Source organism: Lupinus angustifolius, chromosome LG02, assembly GCF_001865875.1.
Source record: "Lupinus angustifolius cultivar Tanjil chromosome LG02, LupAngTanjil_v1.0, whole genome shotgun sequence".
In the NCBI taxonomy this organism is placed as follows: domain Eukaryota; kingdom Viridiplantae; phylum Streptophyta; class Magnoliopsida; order Fabales; family Fabaceae; genus Lupinus; species Lupinus angustifolius.
Genome location: NC_032010.1, coordinates 7832796 through 7855577, shown reverse-complemented (window position 1 = coordinate 7855577; position 22782 = coordinate 7832796). Strand labels below are relative to the sequence as shown.

The following is a 22782-nucleotide window of genomic DNA, read 5'->3' as shown; positions in this document are numbered from 1 at the left end:
TATATATTAATCTCTTTATTTACTAATAAATAATAGTAAATGACACGGTGAAGGATTTTTAAGGTATATTTTCTCTAAATTTAAAACCAAAAATTAATCAAAAAAATTGTAAAACCCACACTTTCTCCGTCCATTCCTTCAACGTAACCCGGTACCCTTTTCCACCACATCGCCACCACATCGTCATCACACCGCCGTGCCTGCTCTCCCAGCCGTCGCACCTGAAAGATGAAAGTTTTAGGTTGAATCCCCACAACTCACTTCATAAAGCATACTGGAAAAAGATGTAAGTTATATTTGGATTCCATGACTCTTATTTTTCATCTTTGTTAATGGATCTTACAGGGATTGAGTCAATAGGTTTTCGAAAAATCAAGGTTGGTACCGGTGTGGTTCTTTACAATTTTTGATTGATTTTTAGAATCTAAATTTATTCATTCAATTAACAACCACGAGTACTTATGATATACCATGGATTCATTTAGCCGACCTTACCTAGTACGATCAAAGCTTGGTTGTGATTGTAATTAACAATAACGAACAAAGGATCCACTTTGTGTGATTTTACATCAATTCAATCCACTCCACTTTGTTTGATAGGATTCAGCGTACTTTATAATGATTGCAATATCTTTTGACTTTTCCTTTGAACATTTTGATAATGAAATTGTTGGCTCTTGACTTCGTGGCGATATTATTATTTCATGATTTGCACCCCGATTAAAGGGTTCTGTATTGATTGATTACATGGAACTTTTTGAGTTATGTGAATAATAAAGATGAAACTAAATGCACATATTCCAGTCTAACAGGTTACCTAATCAAGCTGGGTCTCAGTTGCCTGGACTGACTCAACTAACTGGGAATGCCCTTTCTCCGCAAATGTCAAATTTATGTGGTGTACCGCGTTCTGCAATCAATATGGACCCAGAATTTCTTATGGCACGCTCATCTATGCAAGAGAGGATGTAAGTGGAGACGAATATATTGTTTATTTGCATTCGATTTGGGGTAACTAGACTATATTGTTTCTTTTGAGGAATTTTGTCAATAGGGTAAAAATTGGAGATGTATATTTTTCTTAAAATTTACTTCCAAGATGCAAGTGTAAACATAGTCATGTAAAGCATGTATGTGTTATATATTATAATTAAGTGTAATATCTATGTATTATCGTATAAAGATTTATACATAGTTAGTAAAATATACATTATTCATTTGTATTACTTATTTTTAAGAGTCAATGATGATCAAATATGAATGATGGATAATACAGTGACATTGTAAAAAATTCTTATACTGTTAGTTCATACATTTTTTTATTATTATAAATTATAGAGATGTTTATAAAGGAAATAAGCTGTTGTGCTTAGCTAGAACAAATCAAAAGGGAAAATGAAATAATTTTTTGTTGGCACTCAGATCATCATGGGGTGTGTGTAATAGTTTCAGAGTTTTATTCAGATTGTAATAAACTGTAGTGTTGGCAACAACGTTTGCTGTGTTCCTTACAGTATATTGTATGGCTTAGCTTTCTATTAGTTACATCATTTTTTCTTAATAGTATTATGTGCCTACTGCTCCACCCACATTGCCTTTTTGTCTTAAAAAGGGTATAATACTTGTATAAGATTAAAATGCTATAATCAATTTCGTTCTTGTCAATTTTACCTAATGTCAATTAGCATTTTACCTTCTACCTTCCAGCTGTGATATTTTATTGCAACGACAACCAGAACCAGTTACAGAAGTACAGAGAAGGAAAGTTCGGGATCTTGCAAAACGCCTGGAGGAGGGCATGTTAAAATCTGCTCGCTCTAAGGTTTAATTTTTTTCCTGGGCCTCTAGCTAACCTTCTTTTCCACTAATTGGAGGGATCTAAATCTTATCGCTTACTTTTAAGTTCTTGAGATGTATGATTCTGGAAGTAATAACATGGAACCTTTAAACTATTCCCTAGGTTAATTTTTTGGAATGTTATTTGACTTTATAGTACACATTGTCAATATTTATTATTTATGGTGTTGACAACGTTTTGGACTTGATCTATTAGGAGGACTACATGAACTTGGAGACACTTGAGACTCGTTTATCTAATTTCCTCAGACGGGCATCAATGAATAATCACAATCAACAGTATCCACAGCTCGTTGGCTCTTCCCCAATTGGTACAATGATACCAACTCCTGGTATGTTGCATGTTCCGAATTCAAGCATGGTGGTTACATCTTCTATGGATACCTCAATGATTGCCGCCACCGGGTGTAATAGCTTAGTATCTACATCTTTCAATAGTGTAAGCATGTTACCAGCTGGTGGCATGTTTGGCAGTTCATTAAATAGATCTAATAGTAATATTAGGTCTTGCAAATCTTTGCCAACCCTTTATGCTTTGATTTTCTTCTCGTACATTATAGAGCCTATTTATTGCAGGTTTGTCTAATGGTTATCAACAGTCTTCTGCCAGTTTTTCTATTGGATCGGGAACAAACATGTCATCAATAGGGGTGCAAAGAACTGGAAGCCAGATGATTCCCACTCCTAGATTTAATGTCAGCAGTAATCACTCAAATATGACTATGGATTCTTCTACTAACAGCAGCGCCTTTTCTGGTGTAGATTCTATGATGGTACCACAGCCACAGCTGCAGCAGCAGATGCAGCATATCAGTGGCCAAAATAGTCATGTATTGCAGAACCTTGGCAGACAAATGGGTAATGGAGTGAGATCTGGTTTACTGCAAAAATCCTTTGCAAACTCAAATGGTGCTATAAATGGCGGGTTAGGCTTGATTGGAAACAACACAGCAAATGAACCCAGCACTTCTGATGGCTATGCGTCAACTTATGCTAATTCCCCTAAACACTTACAGCAGCACTTTGATCAAAATCAGCAAACAGTTGTGCATGGTAATCTTTCTCGCTCATTTTGTTTCCCCGGATAAATCAGTTGCATTAAGAAAGAAACATTACAACAAGAAACCAATATTTACAGGTTCACCCAGCTAACAAATAGATAGCACCAAACAGCCAAAGGAAAAACTAGGAAAGTTTATACATTCCAGGCTATAGTCTCTTTTCTTTTATTTTTTGAACAAATGAAACCAAGACTTTTTTACCTCCAACATAGCACCTTTGTCGAATTGTATAATCTTTTTAGCTAAGTTGTTGTTTGTTGGGTGGGTTTACGTCTGTGTGCATGTGCTGTATGTTTTTCTCCTTAGATATTGGCATCTCACGAAAGGGTAACAATTTTATTATCAGGTGATGGATATGGATCGCATAATGTTGATACTTTTGCTTCTGGAAATTTTTATGCTTCTACGACATCCTCTGGCTCTACGATGAACACTCAGAACATGAATTCAGTTAAATTGCCATCAATTCCCAAAACTAGCTCACTGATAGGTGGTCACTTGAATTTGCACGGTATGCAGCAGGCTACTCATATAAAGTCTGAAGCAGTTAATCAGTCCGAAAAGTTGAATTTTCAGTCTTCATTGACTTCAAGAGAAGGCCTTCTGCATTCTCAACAGCAATATCAACAAAGGCCGCAACAATTTCAACAGCCAGAGCAGTATGCACAGCAGCAATTTCAACTGAAGCAGCAAAGTCAACAACCTCAACATTTGGTCAATAGTGATACTTTCATTCCATCTCAGATAACTGCTAATTTAGAAAGCCGAGTGAAGTCTGAGCCTGGAGTTGAACATCATAAAGAGGTGCTCAATTCTCACATTTCTGAACAGTTCCATATGTCTGAGATGCAGAGTCAGTTCCAGCAGAATTTGTCTGAAGATTGCTCTGGGGGTGGTCAACATCGTTCTTTTCCTTCTGGTCAGCATGATATGTCCTTTTCAACACCTCAAAATTCACAACAAATGTTGCTCCCACACCACCAATTGGTTGCTGAGTCTCAAAATAGTTTTAGCTCTCTTACCATTGGGGCACAATCCAAATCAGTTGTTCCAAATCAATGGCCTCAATCTCAAGATGGTAACCACATACCTGGGAATGTTTCACATGACCAACATCTTCAAATGGATTTTCAACAAAGAATATCAGGCCAAGATGAAGCTCAATGCAATAACTTATCATCAGATGGATCTATTATTGGTCACGCTGCTGCTTCTAGGGGCTCAATCGACCTGTTAGATTCGGGCAGTGCTATCAAAAAGGCGCACAAAAATCAACAGAGATGGCTTTTATTTCTACTCCATGCTCGACGATGTTCTGCTCCCGAAGGACAATGCCAAGAACGCTTTTGTTCTCTTGCGCAAAAGTTATGTAAGCACATAGATGGATGCACCCTGCGCCATTGTCCATATCCTCGTTGTCATCATACTAGAGTATTGCTTCATCATTTCATAAACTGCAAGGATCCATGTTGCCCCGTTTGTGTTTTTGTAAGAAATTATCGACGTGCATTTCAACTCAAGCATCAGATTCGGCCAGAAGCTGAATCAAGTTTGCCAATTGCAGTAAATGGATCCTGTAAATCATACAATATTGTAAGTTCATCGCCAAGATTGATCTCAAAGCCTCCACTAGTTGTGGAAACTTCAGAATACCCGCATCCATCTCTAAAACGCATAAAGACTGAGCACATCATGCAGTCCATTAATCCTGAAAATGACAACTGTGCTTCATCTGTTTCTGCAAATTGTGAATCACATCTTGCCAGGGATGCTCAGAACCAAGCCTATCCCAGTGTTGAGATGCCTATCTCAATTAAACCTGAACTTACGGAAGCTAAGGCAGAAGTTCCAGCACATTTGGTACATGAAAAGCTTAGTGAAATGGAAATAGATAACAATAATGCAGATGATAAAATGCCCGGTGGTGAACGTGTCAAATATGATGAACCTGATAATTTAGCTAGGACAGAAAGCACTAAAACTGAGAAGGAGACGGGACAAGGAAAACAAGAAAATGTGATACAGCCTTCTGAAAATGCAGCTGGAACCAAATCAGGCAAGCCAAAAGTAAAGGGGGTCTCACTTACAGAATTATTTACTCCAGAGCAAGTCAGGGAACATATCACTGGCCTCAGGCAGTGGGTTGGCCAAGTAAGTCGTCCTATACTCATATTTCTTTCATAGGAAAAACAATATCTGGTTTAATAGTTGAAAGCATCTGAAGTACATACCAGTTCCATTGTGGTATAAAAACAATTGAACTTTATTCAATTCATTAATGGCATTGAATTCTGATGCTCTAACTGAACTTTAAAAACGAGATAGCAAACAAAATGGATCATGTACTGTCCTCTTATGACAAATAGAATATGGTGTTTGGCATCATGACATTAGCCTTTCTTTTTAATTCATAAAATATTATAAAAACATTATAATGAGTACAAAGAAAAGTTAAAGTGTAACTCCATTTCCTATTCAACTCTGCCAATGAGATTATTTGAAAGAAAGCTTGTGCTGAGCAAAATGGGGAGACTGATAACAATTCTATGCCTTATCAATCATTGGAACAGAGATTTTCCTTTAAAGATTAAGGCATTTTAGTCCAGCTATAGGCACCAAAGAACAACATACAAAGTACACTTCCACATCAATATGCTCTCTTTTCTCCGACCAAAGCCTATGAGCATAATTAAGTGAAAATACTAAAATCTTTGATGTCATCCCAAAAGTCACCAAACATACCATAAAAGTCCACTCCAAATGTATCATTGGGACAAGATTTTGCACCATGTTTCTTATGTTATCACATTACTTACTTTAAATGCCCTGGCTGTCTTTGACTATTTTTAGTATCTAGTTAACTTTGGTTTTTGATGTATATGTATGATAAATGATATCTCCCTTGTATTTCTTCATTTGACTCCATCTCATGCTATGTTCACATTACTGACACGCTTCTTGTAGAAGCTTCATTTTTTTAATGCACTTAGCTTCATAAAACACTGTTTATATGTTCCTTCTAAATGTTATGATAAATGTTAAGCCCAAATGTAATGCTCTTAAATGCTATACATTTCTAAAAAATATTTCTCGTTGTCCCATTTATTTAACAATATCAGTCATCATATGATATGATATCTCTCCTAAAGCTGAGGTTTATAAATAATTTTTAAGGTTGGAATTAGCTAAGGTTACTTGTTCATTTGCTATTTAACATGCATAAGATTTCTCTAATTATCTCTGTATCCAAATTTTGCCATGATGAGCATTAGGGAAAAAGCTGGAGTAACTCCTATTATAGAAAAGATGGTAGAATCACACCGTAGTTGCTTTAGACATGTGTAGAGGAGATTGTTAGAAGCCCCAGTAAGGAGAGTAGATCAAATGGATGTTACTCCAATTTTTAGAGGAAGAGAGAGGCCAACAAAAGTATAGGCAAAATGATTAGGAAAAATTTAGAGATCAATGATTTGTCAATGAACATGATTTATGATTGAACATTATGGTGTTGTTCTATCCATGTAGCTGAACCCGCCTAGTGGGATTAATGTTGATTGAGCCTTATGATTTATGATTGAGCATTATTTACTATGATGTTTTTGTACTCTTGTTTTCCTTTAACAGAGCAAATCAAAAGTAGAGAAGAATCAAGCAATGGAGCATTCAATGAGTGAGAACTCCTGTCAATTGTGTGCTGTTGAGAAGCTTACTTTTGAACCCCCACCTATTTACTGCACAACTTGTGGTGTCCGCATTAAACGAAATAATATGTATTACACCATGGGTGCTGGTGATACACGGCATTATTTTTGTATTCCATGCTATAATGATGCTCGTTCAGAGAACATTAACGTTGATGGGACTCCCATTCCCAAGTCAAGATTGGAAAAGAAGAAGAATGATGAGGAAACTGAAGAATGGGTGCGTGCCATGTGTCATTTTGCTGCTCTATTGGCAGTTCATCTGTTTGATTTGCTATTTACCATCTATTTTTATGTGCAGTGGGTTCAATGTGATAAATGTGAAGCTTGGCAACACCAGATTTGTGCGTTATTTAATGGTAGAAGAAATGATGGTGGACAAGCTGAATACACTTGCCCTAACTGCTACATTGAAGAGGTCGAAAGAGGAGAGCGCAAACCGTTACCCCAAAGTGCTGTTCTTGGAGCGAAGGATTTGCCAAAAACTATTCTCAGTGACCAGATAGAACAACGATTATTTAGACGACTGAGGCAAGAAAGGCAAGAGAGGGCAAGGGTTCAAGGGAAAAGTTATGATGAGGTGATTCTTCTAGTGGCTGGATAAAATATGTTTGATTGAATTTTTATTTCAGTGTACTTTTTTAATATATATTTATTAGTTCCTTACTTACTGTGCTCACACTCTAGTTTCGTGTATACTAGTAATTGCATTTAGTTGTGTTCATGTGACATATAAAACATTTTTTCTTGGATGTAACTAGGTGCCTGGAGCTGATTTCCTTGTTGTAAGGGTTGTTTCATCTGTTGACAAGAAGTTAGAAGTGAAACAGCGGTTTTTGGAGATTTTTCAAGAAGAAAATTACCCAACAGAATTCCCATACAAATCCAAGGTAATTGGGAAGCTGCTTTATTAAATTTGATGTAATTGAATCCCCATTGATGATGAATGTTGATGACCTTAGCTTTGTATTCCAGGTAGTTTTGTTGTTTCAGAAAATTGAAGGTGTGGAAGTCTGCCTATTTGGCATGTATGTTCAAGAATTTGGATCTGAAGCTGAATTTCCCAATCAGCGCCGGGTGTATCTTTCATATCTGGACTCTGTGAAGTATTTTAGACCTGAAGTTAGAGCAGTGACTGGAGAGGCTCTCCGGACATTTGTTTATCACGAAATCCTGGTAAATTGTAGTCACTAGTAATTTTGCTCTTATCATGTCTTTACATCCTTTTGGAACCCTATTGTGGTGATATTCAACTTCTGACTATTTCTTTGTAGATTGGATACCTTGAATATTGCAAGAAGCGTGGTTTTACTAGCTGCTATATATGGGCATGTCCTCCGTTGAAGGGTGAAGACTATATCCTATATTGTCATCCGGAAATTCAGAAAACACCAAAATCTGATAAGCTTCGGGAGTGGTGAGCCTATGAGCTTGAGGAAAAGCAAAAATAAAAGAAAGAAGTTGTCTAATTATTTTACCTGTACAAGATGGTAGGTTTCTTCATCTCTAAATTTGGTTTCTTCTGTGTTCATTTCTCTTCAGGTATCTGGCCATGTTAAGAAAAGCTGCCAAGGAGAATGTTGTGGTTGATCTAACCAACTTATACGATCATTTCTTTGTATCTACCGGGGAATGTAGGGCTAAGGTTACAGCTGCAAGACTTCCATATTTTGATGGAGACTACTGGCCTGGGGCTCAGTGCTATCAAAAAGGCGCACAAAAATCAACAGAGATGGCTTTTATTTCTACTCCATGCTCGACGATGTTCTGCTCCCGAAGGACAATGCCAAGAACGCTTTTGTTCTCTTGCGCAAAAGTTATGTAAGCACATAGATGGATGCACCCTGCGCCATTGTCCATATCCTCGTTGTCATCATACTAGAGTATTGCTTCATCATTTCATAAACTGCAAGGATCCATGTTGCCCCGTTTGTGTTTTTGTAAGAAATTATCGACGTGCATTTCAACTCAAGCATCAGATTCGGCCAGAAGCTGAATCAAGTTTGCCAATTGCAGTAAATGGATCCTGTAAATCATACAATATTGTAAGTTCATCGCCAAGATTGATCTCAAAGCCTCCACTAGTTGTGGAAACTTCAGAATACCCGCATCCATCTCTAAAACGCATAAAGACTGAGCACATCATGCAGTCCATTAATCCTGAAAATGACAACTGTGCTTCATCTGTTTCTGCAAATTGTGAATCACATCTTGCCAGGGATGCTCAGAACCAAGCCTATCCCAGTGTTGAGATGCCTATCTCAATTAAACCTGAACTTACGGAAGCTAAGGCAGAAGTTCCAGCACATTTGGTACATGAAAAGCTTAGTGAAATGGAAATAGATAACAATAATGCAGATGATAAAATGCCCGGTGGTGAACGTGTCAAATATGATGAACCTGATAATTTAGCTAGGACAGAAAGCACTAAAACTGAGAAGGAGACGGGACAAGGAAAACAAGAAAATGTGATACAGCCTTCTGAAAATGCAGCTGGAACCAAATCAGGCAAGCCAAAAGTAAAGGGGGTCTCACTTACAGAATTATTTACTCCAGAGCAAGTCAGGGAACATATCACTGGCCTCAGGCAGTGGGTTGGCCAAGTAAGTCGTCCTATACTCATATTTCTTTCATAGGAAAAACAATATCTGGTTTAATAGTTGAAAGCATCTGAAGTACATACCAGTTCCATTGTGGTATAAAAACAATTGAACTTTATTCAATTCATTAATGGCATTGAATTCTGATGCTCTAACTGAACTTTAAAAACGAGATAGCAAACAAAATGGATCATGTACTGTCCTCTTATGACAAATAGAATATGGTGTTTGGCATCATGACATTAGCCTTTCTTTTTAATTCATAAAATATTATAAAAACATTATAATGAGTACAAAGAAAAGTTAAAGTGTAACTCCATTTCCTATTCAACTCTGCCAATGAGATTATTTGAAAGAAAGCTTGTGCTGAGCAAAATGGGGAGACTGATAACAATTCTATGCCTTATCAATCATTGGAACAGAGATTTTCCTTTAAAGATTAAGGCATTTTAGTCCAGCTATAGGCACCAAAGAACAACATACAAAGTACACTTCCACATCAATATGCTCTCTTTTCTCCGACCAAAGCCTATGAGCATAATTAAGTGAAAATACTAAAATCTTTGATGTCATCCCAAAAGTCACCAAACATACCATAAAAGTCCACTCCAAATGTATCATTGGGACAAGATTTTGCACCATGTTTCTTATGTTATCACATTACTTACTTTAAATGCCCTGGCTGTCTTTGACTATTTTTAGTATCTAGTTAACTTTGGTTTTTGATGTATATGTATGATAAATGATATCTCCCTTGTATTTCTTCATTTGACTCCATCTCATGCTATGTTCACATTACTGACACGCTTCTTGTAGAAGCTTCATTTTTTTAATGCACTTAGCTTCATAAAACACTGTTTATATGTTCCTTCTAAATGTTATGATAAATGTTAAGCCCAAATGTAATGCTCTTAAATGCTATACATTTCTAAAAAATATTTCTCGTTGTCCCATTTATTTAACAATATCAGTCATCATATGATATGATATCTCTCCTAAAGCTGAGGTTTATAAATAATTTTTAAGGTTGGAATTAGCTAAGGTTACTTGTTCATTTGCTATTTAACATGCATAAGATTTCTCTAATTATCTCTGTATCCAAATTTTGCCATGATGAGCATTAGGGAAAAAGCTGGAGTAACTCCTATTATAGAAAAGATGGTAGAATCACACCGTAGTTGCTTTAGACATGTGTAGAGGAGATTGTTAGAAGCCCCAGTAAGGAGAGTAGATCAAATGGATGTTACTCCAATTTTTAGAGGAAGAGAGAGGCCAACAAAAGTATAGGCAAAATGATTAGGAAAAATTTAGAGATCAATGATTTGTCAATGAACATGATTTATGATTGAACATTATGGTGTTGTTCTATCCATGTAGCTGAACCCGCCTAGTGGGATTAATGTTGATTGAGCCTTATGATTTATGATTGAGCATTATTTACTATGATGTTTTTGTACTCTTGTTTTCCTTTAACAGAGCAAATCAAAAGTAGAGAAGAATCAAGCAATGGAGCATTCAATGAGTGAGAACTCCTGTCAATTGTGTGCTGTTGAGAAGCTTACTTTTGAACCCCCACCTATTTACTGCACAACTTGTGGTGTCCGCATTAAACGAAATAATATGTATTACACCATGGGTGCTGGTGATACACGGCATTATTTTTGTATTCCATGCTATAATGATGCTCGTTCAGAGAACATTAACGTTGATGGGACTCCCATTCCCAAGTCAAGATTGGAAAAGAAGAAGAATGATGAGGAAACTGAAGAATGGGTGCGTGCCATGTGTCATTTTGCTGCTCTATTGGCAGTTCATCTGTTTGATTTGCTATTTACCATCTATTTTTATGTGCAGTGGGTTCAATGTGATAAATGTGAAGCTTGGCAACACCAGATTTGTGCGTTATTTAATGGTAGAAGAAATGATGGTGGACAAGCTGAATACACTTGCCCTAACTGCTACATTGAAGAGGTCGAAAGAGGAGAGCGCAAACCGTTACCCCAAAGTGCTGTTCTTGGAGCGAAGGATTTGCCAAAAACTATTCTCAGTGACCAGATAGAACAACGATTATTTAGACGACTGAGGCAAGAAAGGCAAGAGAGGGCAAGGGTTCAAGGGAAAAGTTATGATGAGGTGATTCTTCTAGTGGCTGGATAAAATATGTTTGATTGAATTTTTATTTCAGTGTACTTTTTTAATATATATTTATTAGTTCCTTACTTACTGTGCTCACACTCTAGTTTCGTGTATACTAGTAATTGCATTTAGTTGTGTTCATGTGACATATAAAACATTTTTTCTTGGATGTAACTAGGTGCCTGGAGCTGATTTCCTTGTTGTAAGGGTTGTTTCATCTGTTGACAAGAAGTTAGAAGTGAAACAGCGGTTTTTGGAGATTTTTCAAGAAGAAAATTACCCAACAGAATTCCCATACAAATCCAAGGTAATTGGGAAGCTGCTTTATTAAATTTGATGTAATTGAATCCCCATTGATGATGAATGTTGATGACCTTAGCTTTGTATTCCAGGTAGTTTTGTTGTTTCAGAAAATTGAAGGTGTGGAAGTCTGCCTATTTGGCATGTATGTTCAAGAATTTGGATCTGAAGCTGAATTTCCCAATCAGCGCCGGGTGTATCTTTCATATCTGGACTCTGTGAAGTATTTTAGACCTGAAGTTAGAGCAGTGACTGGAGAGGCTCTCCGGACATTTGTTTATCACGAAATCCTGGTAAATTGTAGTCACTAGTAATTTTGCTCTTATCATGTCTTTACATCCTTTTGGAACCCTATTGTGGTGATATTCAACTTCTGACTATTTCTTTGTAGATTGGATACCTTGAATATTGCAAGAAGCGTGGTTTTACTAGCTGCTATATATGGGCATGTCCTCCGTTGAAGGGTGAAGACTATATCCTATATTGTCATCCGGAAATTCAGAAAACACCAAAATCTGATAAGCTTCGGGAGTGGTGAGCCTATGAGCTTGAGGAAAAGCAAAAATAAAAGAAAGAAGTTGTCTAATTATTTTACCTGTACAAGATGGTAGGTTTCTTCATCTCTAAATTTGGTTTCTTCTGTGTTCATTTCTCTTCAGGTATCTGGCCATGTTAAGAAAAGCTGCCAAGGAGAATGTTGTGGTTGATCTAACCAACTTATACGATCATTTCTTTGTATCTACCGGGGAATGTAGGGCTAAGGTTACAGCTGCAAGACTTCCATATTTTGATGGAGACTACTGGCCTGGGGCTGCAGAGGATTTGATTTATCAGCTTCGCCAAGAGGAAGATGGAAGAAAACAAAATAAGAAAGGAACAACTAAAAAGACTATAACAAAAAGGGCTTTAAAAGCGTCTGGTCATTCAGATCTTTCTGGAAATGCCTCAAAAGATCTTATCCTTATGCACAAAGTAATTCATTGATTAAATATATATTACATATTTTGCTATTTTGGGTAATTGTGGTTTCTTGCAAACCATTTTTATAGTTTTTGTATATGTTTTATAACTTTATCTTCTGACAATAATAGCTTCTCCTTACTTAACATATTTTAATATCTATATGTTAGGTTCCTTACGTGTAATAATAATATGCTTCTTACAAAGCTCTTGATCTTTCTACAGCTTGGCGAAACCATTAGTCCAATGAAGGAAGATTTTATTATGGTTCATTTGCAGCATGCATGTACCCACTGTTGTATTCTAATGGTGTCTGGAAACCGTTGGGTTTGCAACCAGTGCAAAAATTTTCAGATTTGTGATAAGTAAGGATTCCTAAATCTATCTCCATGTTTTGTCATGTGATATGTCAACTCCAATTAGTTAAACATACATGACTGCACTATATCAACCATGTCTTCTCTGGATAGAGAAAAGAGTCTTGAACTGCCCTCTCTGAAGCATGGACTTCTTTTCCTGTTTTTTTGTTACCGACATTTTTAGTGAAGTGCTGTTTCCCTGTGTCCATTTCCATTCTTCTAGACTGCTTTGTTCAGTTTGTTTCTGAACTAAATATTCTTATAGAAGTAATGCTGTTGTAGTAGTGACTAGTGAAGAGAATTGCAGTGAACTTGAAAGCAACCATTAGATTTAATTGTGTTTTCTATACAGCGGAGACTTCAAGGAGTATTCTTCACTAGGGCACTTCTAATATCAATTGTAAACAACCTCTTAATAGTAATATGGAGAGAGGATGGTTCATGTAAAATGTGAGGTGTAGTGCTTGCATGAAGAGAGCTGGATATGTTGTTTCTGTTTAGCTCGTTTGTCATTTTCTTCCCACATGCATAATGATTTGCATTGTATAAAGTTGCATCTAGAAGAGACAAGTCCTATATAATTTTGGATTATCAGTTAACATTATTCAGATTTCAGACTTCCTTATAAGTATGATGTAGGACGGATCTATGATACCTCTATTATTTTGTCTCACATTTGGCTTTAGTTTCCCAAAATAATAAATTTAGGCAAACATAAGGTTGGATCCGGGTAGTCCAAAGACTTGTATGATAATATAGGATAAGCGATCCATCTGATAAGCTTTTGTAAGGCTCGTTTGGACGAGTCTGAGATAAGATCTTTTTATGAACTGTTTTTTTTCCAATGATCTAAAACGGGTCTTTTTTCAAAATCCATCTTAAAACTTGTGCTTGTTCTAGTTTTTTTAAAAGGTTAATCCAAACATGCTAAAATTGAAAAAAAAGTACTTCCTTTTTTAGAGAAAAAAGACTTTTATTTGAAAAGGCACATCCAAATAGCATATAATGTCATTTGTCCATAGCAGAGGTTGAGTAGTTCTAAGGGGTGACTAAAATAGTTTGAATATCATATTTGAAGCAACCTTTTATTATAGAAAATATTTCTGTGCAGATTTGGACAGCATAAAAACTTCTGTGGATATTGTCCTAAGAACATATTTATTTGGCATTATAAGTTTCAACAACTTTTTAGTTTTATCTGTATTTATTGATAGCTTCCTTTTATGAGTTTCTCCTTTTTGTATATTTCTTATCAATTGAACCTGTTCGAAACTGACTTAGTCAATTTTGCTGCTCACCCATTCTGTCTCACCTTTTGCTGTATTAATTAGTAAGGGATATACAGTATATTGATATGATATAAATGGTTTCTTAGGTGTTATGAAGCAGAAATAAAGCGTGAGGAGAGAGAAAGACATCCTATTAATCAGAGGGAAAAACATTCCTTTCATCGGGTAAGTAAGCAAGCAAATCTAATTTTGACATGTAAAGTGAGTGATTCTGTGCAAGTTCATTTCTTTACTGATGTTTGAAAATTTTATTAGCACAAGACTGTTAATCACCTTGGTGTCTGCCTGATTTCTACTTAGATGAACTAGTGATTTTGGTATATTATGGTGTTCTAAATCTGAACTGGTATACAGCATGTTTGATTTTGATCATTTTACACTCAATATCTTTTACGCGTAAGTTGCTTGGGGGCTATTTTAATTTTAGGTTTTTCTGAAAATTAGTTAAGCTATTTCAATCCAAAGGCATAATAATCTTATTATAGATACTGATTAGAAGTGAATTTGGAAATATTTAAACTCAGCGGTTTCTTGCAGGTTGAAATTACTGATGTACCAGTTGATACAAAGGACAAAGATGATATTCTTGAGAGTGAATTCTTTGACACTAGACAAGCATTTCTGAGTCTCTGTCAGGGAAACCATTATCAGTATGATACACTAAGGCGGGCCAAGCATTCCTCAATGATGGTCCTCTATCATCTTCATAATCCAACTGCTCCTGCATTTGTTATAACTTGTAATATATGCTATCTTGACATAGAAACTGGCCAAGGTTGGCATTGTGAAGTTTGCCCTGAGTACGATATATGCAATGGCTGTTACCAAAAGGATGGAGGCATTGATCATTCTCATAAGTTGACAAATCATCCATCAATTGCAGATCGTGATGCTCAGAACAAAGAAGCAAGACAGCTTCGAGTGTTGCAGGTATTTACAAGATTTTATCTTTTGTTCCTGTGGATTGTTTTATTGCATAGGATGTGCTTGTATCTCAATTGGTTATATTTTATGTCAAGTAAAACAATAGATTATGAATGGACTTATTAAATTCTACTTATTGATTTGATGTTATAAGATAATAATATAATGCAACGACAGCTAAGAGTCCTATTTATAGTAATTATTGGCACCTAGTTCTAATTAAATAATTAAATCAGGGACAATAAACAGGAATGAAGTCCTATGAGATCATCTATGATTTTTAAAATATTCTAAGATACAAAAATATATTGTGAGATGTTTCCAAATATTCTGAAGCTCTCTCTAGGTATGACTTTGGAATCCAAATATAAAAATTTATTTGCTTTCCTTATAAAAAAAGAAATCGATTTGAGAACACGCAAATCCCTATTATATGTAATAAAAGAGAATAAAGTATCTCCTCATACCAGGAGATAACTTATCTCCTTCAGTCAGTAAAAGTGTGACATGTGGGCTGTTTTGTTTAGATTTAGAAATATATTTGTAGAAAATAATTAAATATGACATATGTCATGATTTTAGTGGTTGGAGGAGATAACTTATCTCCTTATACTAGGAGATACTTTATTCTCATAATAAAATGCCCCTCCCGCTTTTTAAGACATGTGTTAACTATTGTAAAATCAAAACCTTAGGAGAAATCTAGAATAATCCTAGCTTCCATATTTGCTTTCACAGATGAGTGGAGGAAAATATTTTAATCCCTATTTATAAGAAAAAGGGTGACATACAAAATTTTGTAGACTATAGGGAGAGTTAAGTATCTTGGGTCAATCATATAGATTTAAGTATCTCCTATTGTAGAAAGGGTGATAGAATTGCACCTTAGGTGTTTGTAAATGTGTGAAGGGGACAGTTAGAAACTCCAATAAGGAAAGTAAATCAAATAGAGGTTAGTCCAATTTCTACAGAAGGAAGGAGGCCAAACGATTATGAAAGATTTAGTGATCAATGTTTTGTCAGCAAAGATGATTGGTATAATGTTGTTTGATTCATGTAGTTAATCCCAGCTAATTAAAGTTTGGCTGTTGTTGTTGGCAAACCCTTTTACTCATGCCAAATCCTTTTGCATTTTCTCTTTTATTAGATTCTTATAACTTGGAACTTGTGCATTTGTGTGAATTATGACTTTAATTATGAGTTGTATGAACCTCACGACTGGAATGTGTTATTTCATATAGTATTTTGCTATTATGAGTCTTATGATTTGTATTATGAATTTTTTAGTATTTTTATTTTTATTGATGATGAATCTTACGATTCACGATACCATTAGATAAATGAGTTGGGTTGGGGTTGAGAGAGGAATTAATTGCGAAGTTAGAAATGTGGAGACAAGTTTTAGTATCACGCGACCTTCATATAAGTTGAAGTAAAGACGAAGTATAAGTTTAGCAAGAGGTAGACAAACCATATTGTAGAGGTAAAGATTTAAAATCATACCATACCACAAGTCTCTAGATTTAAGTATCTTGGGTCAATCATATAGTACGGTGTGGAAATTGATGGAGATGTAAACTATAGGATCAAGCAGGGTCGACGAAGTGATGGGATAGAAATGTGTCACTCAAGCTTAAAAGGAAGTTTTACAGCACAACTAAAGGACCTGTGATGTTATATGTTACTAAATGTTGAGCGCTAAAATATTAAAGAGAGTAAACTACATGTAGAAGAGATGAGAAAGTTGTGTTGGATAAGTTGACACACTAGAGAATGTTACAATAGATGAGTGGATAAATTGGTTTTATATAGAAGGTTTGTTGTGGGGTTGAAAAGGCAGATGGTTCTGGGTTGAAACAGTAGTAGAATTTATACTATTTTGTGAGGTTAAGTTGCCTGATGGGTGAGAAAAAGTTGAGTCATATTAAAAGCAGTCAGCTGGCTCATTCTGAAGCAGTTGATAAAAAAACACTGTTTGGGGTTTTAAGAGACCTGGTTTGGAATGCGACCAGCTTGTTGCAGACTCAGACGGTTCACGCCCACATGATTTGGATGGTACGAGTTGGGATCCTGTCATTAATGAAGAGGCAAGTGCTTCAAAAAATAAAGAAAAATGCAATTTCCAATGACATATTTATCCTTTTCATTATAATGAAATTATACTTTTGCCATTAAAAACAAAAACATATAATGGAGAGGATCTTTGTTCGGACCGTACAGTCCGCTTCACACGATTCCAGGTTCAGTTCTGGAAAAAATATGCCACACAATTTACATTGCTAGAGGGTGGGAAATCGAATCCATTGGGATATGGCTCCGAACTAATCGATTGGGATATGGCTCCGTACCAATCGAAGGACAATGATAGCCATGTTTGGGATATTGTTACTCTTTTGACATCCCTTTGGTCCTTTATTCATGAACTTCTTTATCGGTATTTCTTTGTTAAATATGACTGATGTATTAACATGGTTTGTTAGTTGTACTTATCTGTTCTTGTGATAATGTTTCTTTTATTATATAAAATTATCTCAAACTCTTCAGAGGTACATGGTATAGAAACTGATTTTCATGTGTGGTCACAGCGATGGTTCCAATGCTTATTTTCGAAATTTTATAGTCTATTGGATGGTTATAGTTTTGGATGGTTCAACGTGCTTTTCAGTAGCATTTTCTCACTCTTTCATCATACCATATTCGCCATTGTTTGCTTCTCTTACTCAGATTTATGATTTGATCACCATGCCTAGTGGTTTTATTGCATCTTTCTATGTAGGTTCTTATGTAAATGGTTTTTTTTAATTACAGCTACGGAAAATGCTTGATCTGCTTGTGCATGCATCCCAATGTCGTTCTGCACATTGCCAATATCCAAATTGTCGCAAGGTAAAGGGCCTTTTCCGCCATGGGATGCACTGCAAAACTCGTGCATCCGGAGGTTGTGTTCTTTGCAAGAAGATGTGGTATTTGCTTCAACTTCATGCTCGTGCATGCAAAGAATCTCAGTGCCACGTACCACGTTGCAGGTTTGTCAGTCAGACGTTGGCATTTTACTCAAGTTAAACCTTTTTAATAGACTTAGCATGTGTTGACTTTTTCCTGTGGTTGGTTAATTCAGAGATTTAAAAGAACATTTACGGAGGTTACAGCAACAATCTGATTCACGACGTAGAGCTGCTGTAATGGAGATGATGAGGCAGAGAGCTGCAGAAGTTGCCAACAATGCTGGATGAGCAATTTGTGCATGTAAATATGTGACTTTGAAGAAATGCTCTTTAACACCAGTGATTGTTTTTGTGGATATAGAGATTATTTGACTGTCTACTCTGTATTATTATGTCAATTACTAAGTCCCAATCCTAATTTCTTACACTTTCTACTCTGCCTTTTCTCTTTTAAAGATTGATCGCATTCTGTAGAATTTATTATATTATTTAAAGGCTAAAGTAAATAATTAAACTCATTGCTAATGCGGCAATTCACGATTAATTCTGCATTTCTATTAGTATTTGCTAATATCCCTTTTACACAGGCCCCTGCTTCCCCTTCCAAATATTCCTCTATGGGAAGATAAGTAATAATTACCATTTTTTGGCTGGGATAAAAAAACAGGAGATAAAACAGCCTATCACTCAACAACAACATTGAAAAGACTAATGAAGATGAATAACTTTGGTGGAGGAAGAGAACATTTACTTTTTTGGTAGAGGAGGAATACAAAGAAAAGACTAATGAAGATGAATCACTCCTAGCCCATCACTCAACAACATTATGGAATTGTATCATTTAATCTATATTTATACTATATATCTATACTATATATAAAGGAAAAATATAGTGTAACTACCATCATGATATTTTACTATTTTGTCCTTAATAATTTTTAATTTCTTAAAAAAAAACCATATAATCATACAACTTAATTTGACCATTAAAATAAAAACAAAAAATACAATATAAAGAGCACTCAATAAAAATGACAATATAAAGAATATTGATTTTAAAAAATATTTTGAATTTTATGTATTTTGGTAGTTTGTTAAGTCATTGTTGTCTCAATTTACTCTCATTTTGTTATTTTGCTGTAATGTGACTTGCTTTCAATGAACTACGGAACTCATGCCTTTATCGGTCAAAAAATCATTTTTTTTCTAATTTACTTATACTATATATATAAAAGGTGTGTAACTACTGCCATAGTATAATTTTACTATTTTGTCTTTAACAATTTTTAACTTCTACAAAAAACATATAATCATGCACTTTAATTTGACCATTAAAATAAAGACAAAAAATATAATATAAAGTGCAAAATAAAAATTACAATATAAAGTATATTCAATTTAAAAAAATTCTAATTTACCAAAATAAAATATATAAAACTTAAATATTTGATAATAAAATGTAAAATCTATACTATATATAAATAAAAAACATGGTGTAACTACCACCATGATATAATTTTACTATTTTGTCCTTCACAATTTTTAATTTCTACAAAAAACTATATAATCATACACCTTAATTTGACCAATAAAATAAAGACAAAAAATATAATATAAAGTGCACCAATAAAAATTACAATACAAAATATATTTAATTTAAAAAATATTTTGTATTTTATATATTTTGGTAGTTTGTTAAGTTACTGTTGTTTCAATTTACTCTCATTTTGTTGTTTTGCTGTAACGTGACTTGCTTTCAATGAATTATGGTGTGCTTTTGCATGCCTTTATCCGGTGGCGGATCTTGACATAACATTTAAGAGGGGCAATAGTTTTTAATTACAATTTCTAATTAAGATTGATTAATTAACAAAAAAAAATATAAATAATTATTTTAAAGTTTCTAAATAACAATAATTAACAATTAAAACGTTAAAGAAAAATATACATTTATTTAAGTGTCGCTCTTTGTTAAAGGCTTGAATTCATTGATTATTGAATTAAGTTTAAAATTTTTAGCAATTTATTTTTCAATATAAATTACCACGTGGTCTATAAGAAATTCATCTTTATTTTACTACAAGATTTTGTTTGATTGTCTTCATTGCTGAAAATGATTTTCCTGTAGTTGCTAAACCAAAATAGTTAAGATAAGACGAATAACTCGATCAAACAAATAATATACATTCACTTTTTTCATATCATCAAAGTTGCACTTAATTCATAGATGATTTAAAGTTTTTCAAATATGAATAGTTAACAATATCAACAATAAAACATTGAAATTAACATTTCCAGTAAATCTTTTGTTAAACTAACATTGAAATCCATAGGGTAGAAGGTTTGCGTAATAATATATATGTTATTAATATTAAATGATATATAAAAATTCATAAAATCTTAGTTAAATCTTTTGTTAAACTCACATTGAAATCCATAGGGTAGAAGGTTTGCATAATAATATATATGTTATCAATATTAAATGATATATAAAAATTCATAAAATCTTAGTATTTTTTGGTGCAAAATTTGGCAAATGCATTATCTCCTATAATATATTTCATAAGTATAAAATTATGGGTTTAATATGTATACACTGACAGTGTAAATGTTTTTTACACTGTCAGCAAATCTCCACTATTCACATGTTAATTACCGTTGACTTTAAACAAAGTATTACAATCAGTGGTGAATGATGTACTGACAGTGTAAAAAACTTTACACTGTCAGTGCACATATTTTAAACTCTAAAATTATTATGAACCCAAATGAATAAAAGTATATTATAAGCAATATCAATATTTACACATATAAAGAACTTTATCTATCATCTATAATTTTTAGAAGGATTACACAATTTATAAAAGAAAAAATATATATTTTAAAAAAGATAAAAGAATATTTAAAAAGAATTTGAAAAAAAAAAAAAAAAAATTCAGGGGGGCAGTTGCCCCCACCTGCCACAACTAAGCTCCGCCTCTACTTTTATCTAAAAAATATTATAATAAACCAAAATAAAATATATAAAACTTAAATATTTGATATAAAAAAAATGTAGGTCGGCGGACATGAAATGTCTATTGCTATACTAGTTATAGTAAAAATTATAAAAACAAAAACTAATTTTTTTATATTACTTAGTTTAAATCTATTGAATAGAGATATAAAGATAATATTTTTTTTTGAATAAAAGATCCTTGTTTCGATGCTTTTGAATACTCAATTTTATAAGATAATCTGTAACAACTAAAAATGTGCATGGTGCTACAAAGTCAAAGCAAGTTGCACATACTGACAATAACTTAGTATGCTGATTGATAATTTATTTCAATAATGACTAATTGTATATAGGGATGACAATAGGTAGTTGGATTCATGGGTACCCATAAAAGATATTCGGAATGAGTCAGGTTTGGGTTTATGTTTTTAGACCCGCAGGTAATTGAAATTTTAAGACTCGTTATTCCTTCCTATATATGTATGTATATATTTTTAATCCATTATATTGTTAATTTATTAATATGATTGATATGTTGTTAAACAATGATGCTACATTATTAAGTAGTGATGTGATGTTATGCTATTAATTGATATATATATATATATATAATATTATGTTGGTTGAACAATTCTTATTAAATCAATTTACATCGTAATCTTGAAATAATTAATTTAAAATATGTTTAAAACTTTAAATTATGTTTTATAATTTTTTTCTTGCTGATTATCTAAATAACATATAAGATTGTAGGAAACAAACACATAATTACATAAGTTACTCACAATTATTTTCAATATTTTTGAAGTTGTGGGTAATCGCAGATCTGCTGAGTACACATGGACCCATGGGTAATATACCCAACATGTATTAGCACGGGTATCAACACTGGTTTGAGGCGGGCCTGAGTCTAAAAATGAAGTAATGCACAATTCAGACCCAAACAGATCCATTGCCATTCCTAATAGTACAATGATCTTGCTAATCTGACATAACCGAAGGATGTTCCTAGTTCTGGTCATCTTTTTGTAGATGTTACACCAGTTTCCATTTATAACAATGGTAATGGTCCTGATAAATACTTCAACTAGAAACTTAGGCTCAATGATACTTTATATATGTTTTTACCATCACACAAAATCTTGTTTCAATTTCTCATTTATGTCAATCTTTCACCACGTTGTGAAGCATGGAAAATATGATTAAAAGTATTGGATCAGATTGTGATCAGAGAGCCTTCAATTACCGGAGATTCTATTATTACTGGTGTATGGGAAAAGTGGAAAGCCACAAGTGAGATAACACGTCTTAAACCAAAAGCTTAAGACATTATTTTCATGAGTCTTTTTTACTTATAACCTTTCACTTCTCCCCTTTATCCAATGTGAGAATTCGCACTTGAATAAACACAACAATCTCTCCCTCAAGTGTGGGTACCACACACTTACTAGTCTGCTCCCCCTTAAGTCCATCATGTCTTAGCCGAACCAACGACTCTGATACCACTTGTTGGACCAGACTGCGACCAGAGAGCCTCCAACCACCAAAGAGTTCCATTGTTACCAGAGTATGAGAAAAGTGAAGAGCCATAAGTGAGACATATGTCTTGAACCAAAACCTTAAGACATTAGTTCCATAGACTTTTTCCACTC

General features: G+C 34.2%; 1 protein-coding gene across 2 annotated transcripts; it reads left to right on the top strand.

Annotated features, from left to right (window-relative positions):
* On the top strand, positions 65-18650 carry LOC109334981 (histone acetyltransferase HAC1-like). Of its 2 annotated transcripts, none has more exons than XM_019571004.1 (18): positions 65-286; positions 813-968; positions 1708-1822; positions 2054-2189; positions 2434-2910; positions 3265-4178; positions 8332-9222; positions 10696-10992; positions 11074-11352; positions 11534-11662; positions 11748-11948; positions 12047-12189; positions 12315-12627; positions 12841-12980; positions 14350-14428; positions 14801-15193; positions 17996-18213; positions 18306-18650. In XM_019571004.1, coding segments are annotated over exons 1-18 (4998 nt in total). In that variant the 5' UTR covers positions 65-284; the 3' UTR covers positions 18421-18650. The 2 variants fall into 2 exon arrangements, with proteins under 2 accessions (XP_019426549.1, XP_019426542.1); XM_019570997.1 differs by having other exon boundaries at positions 91-286; positions 805-968.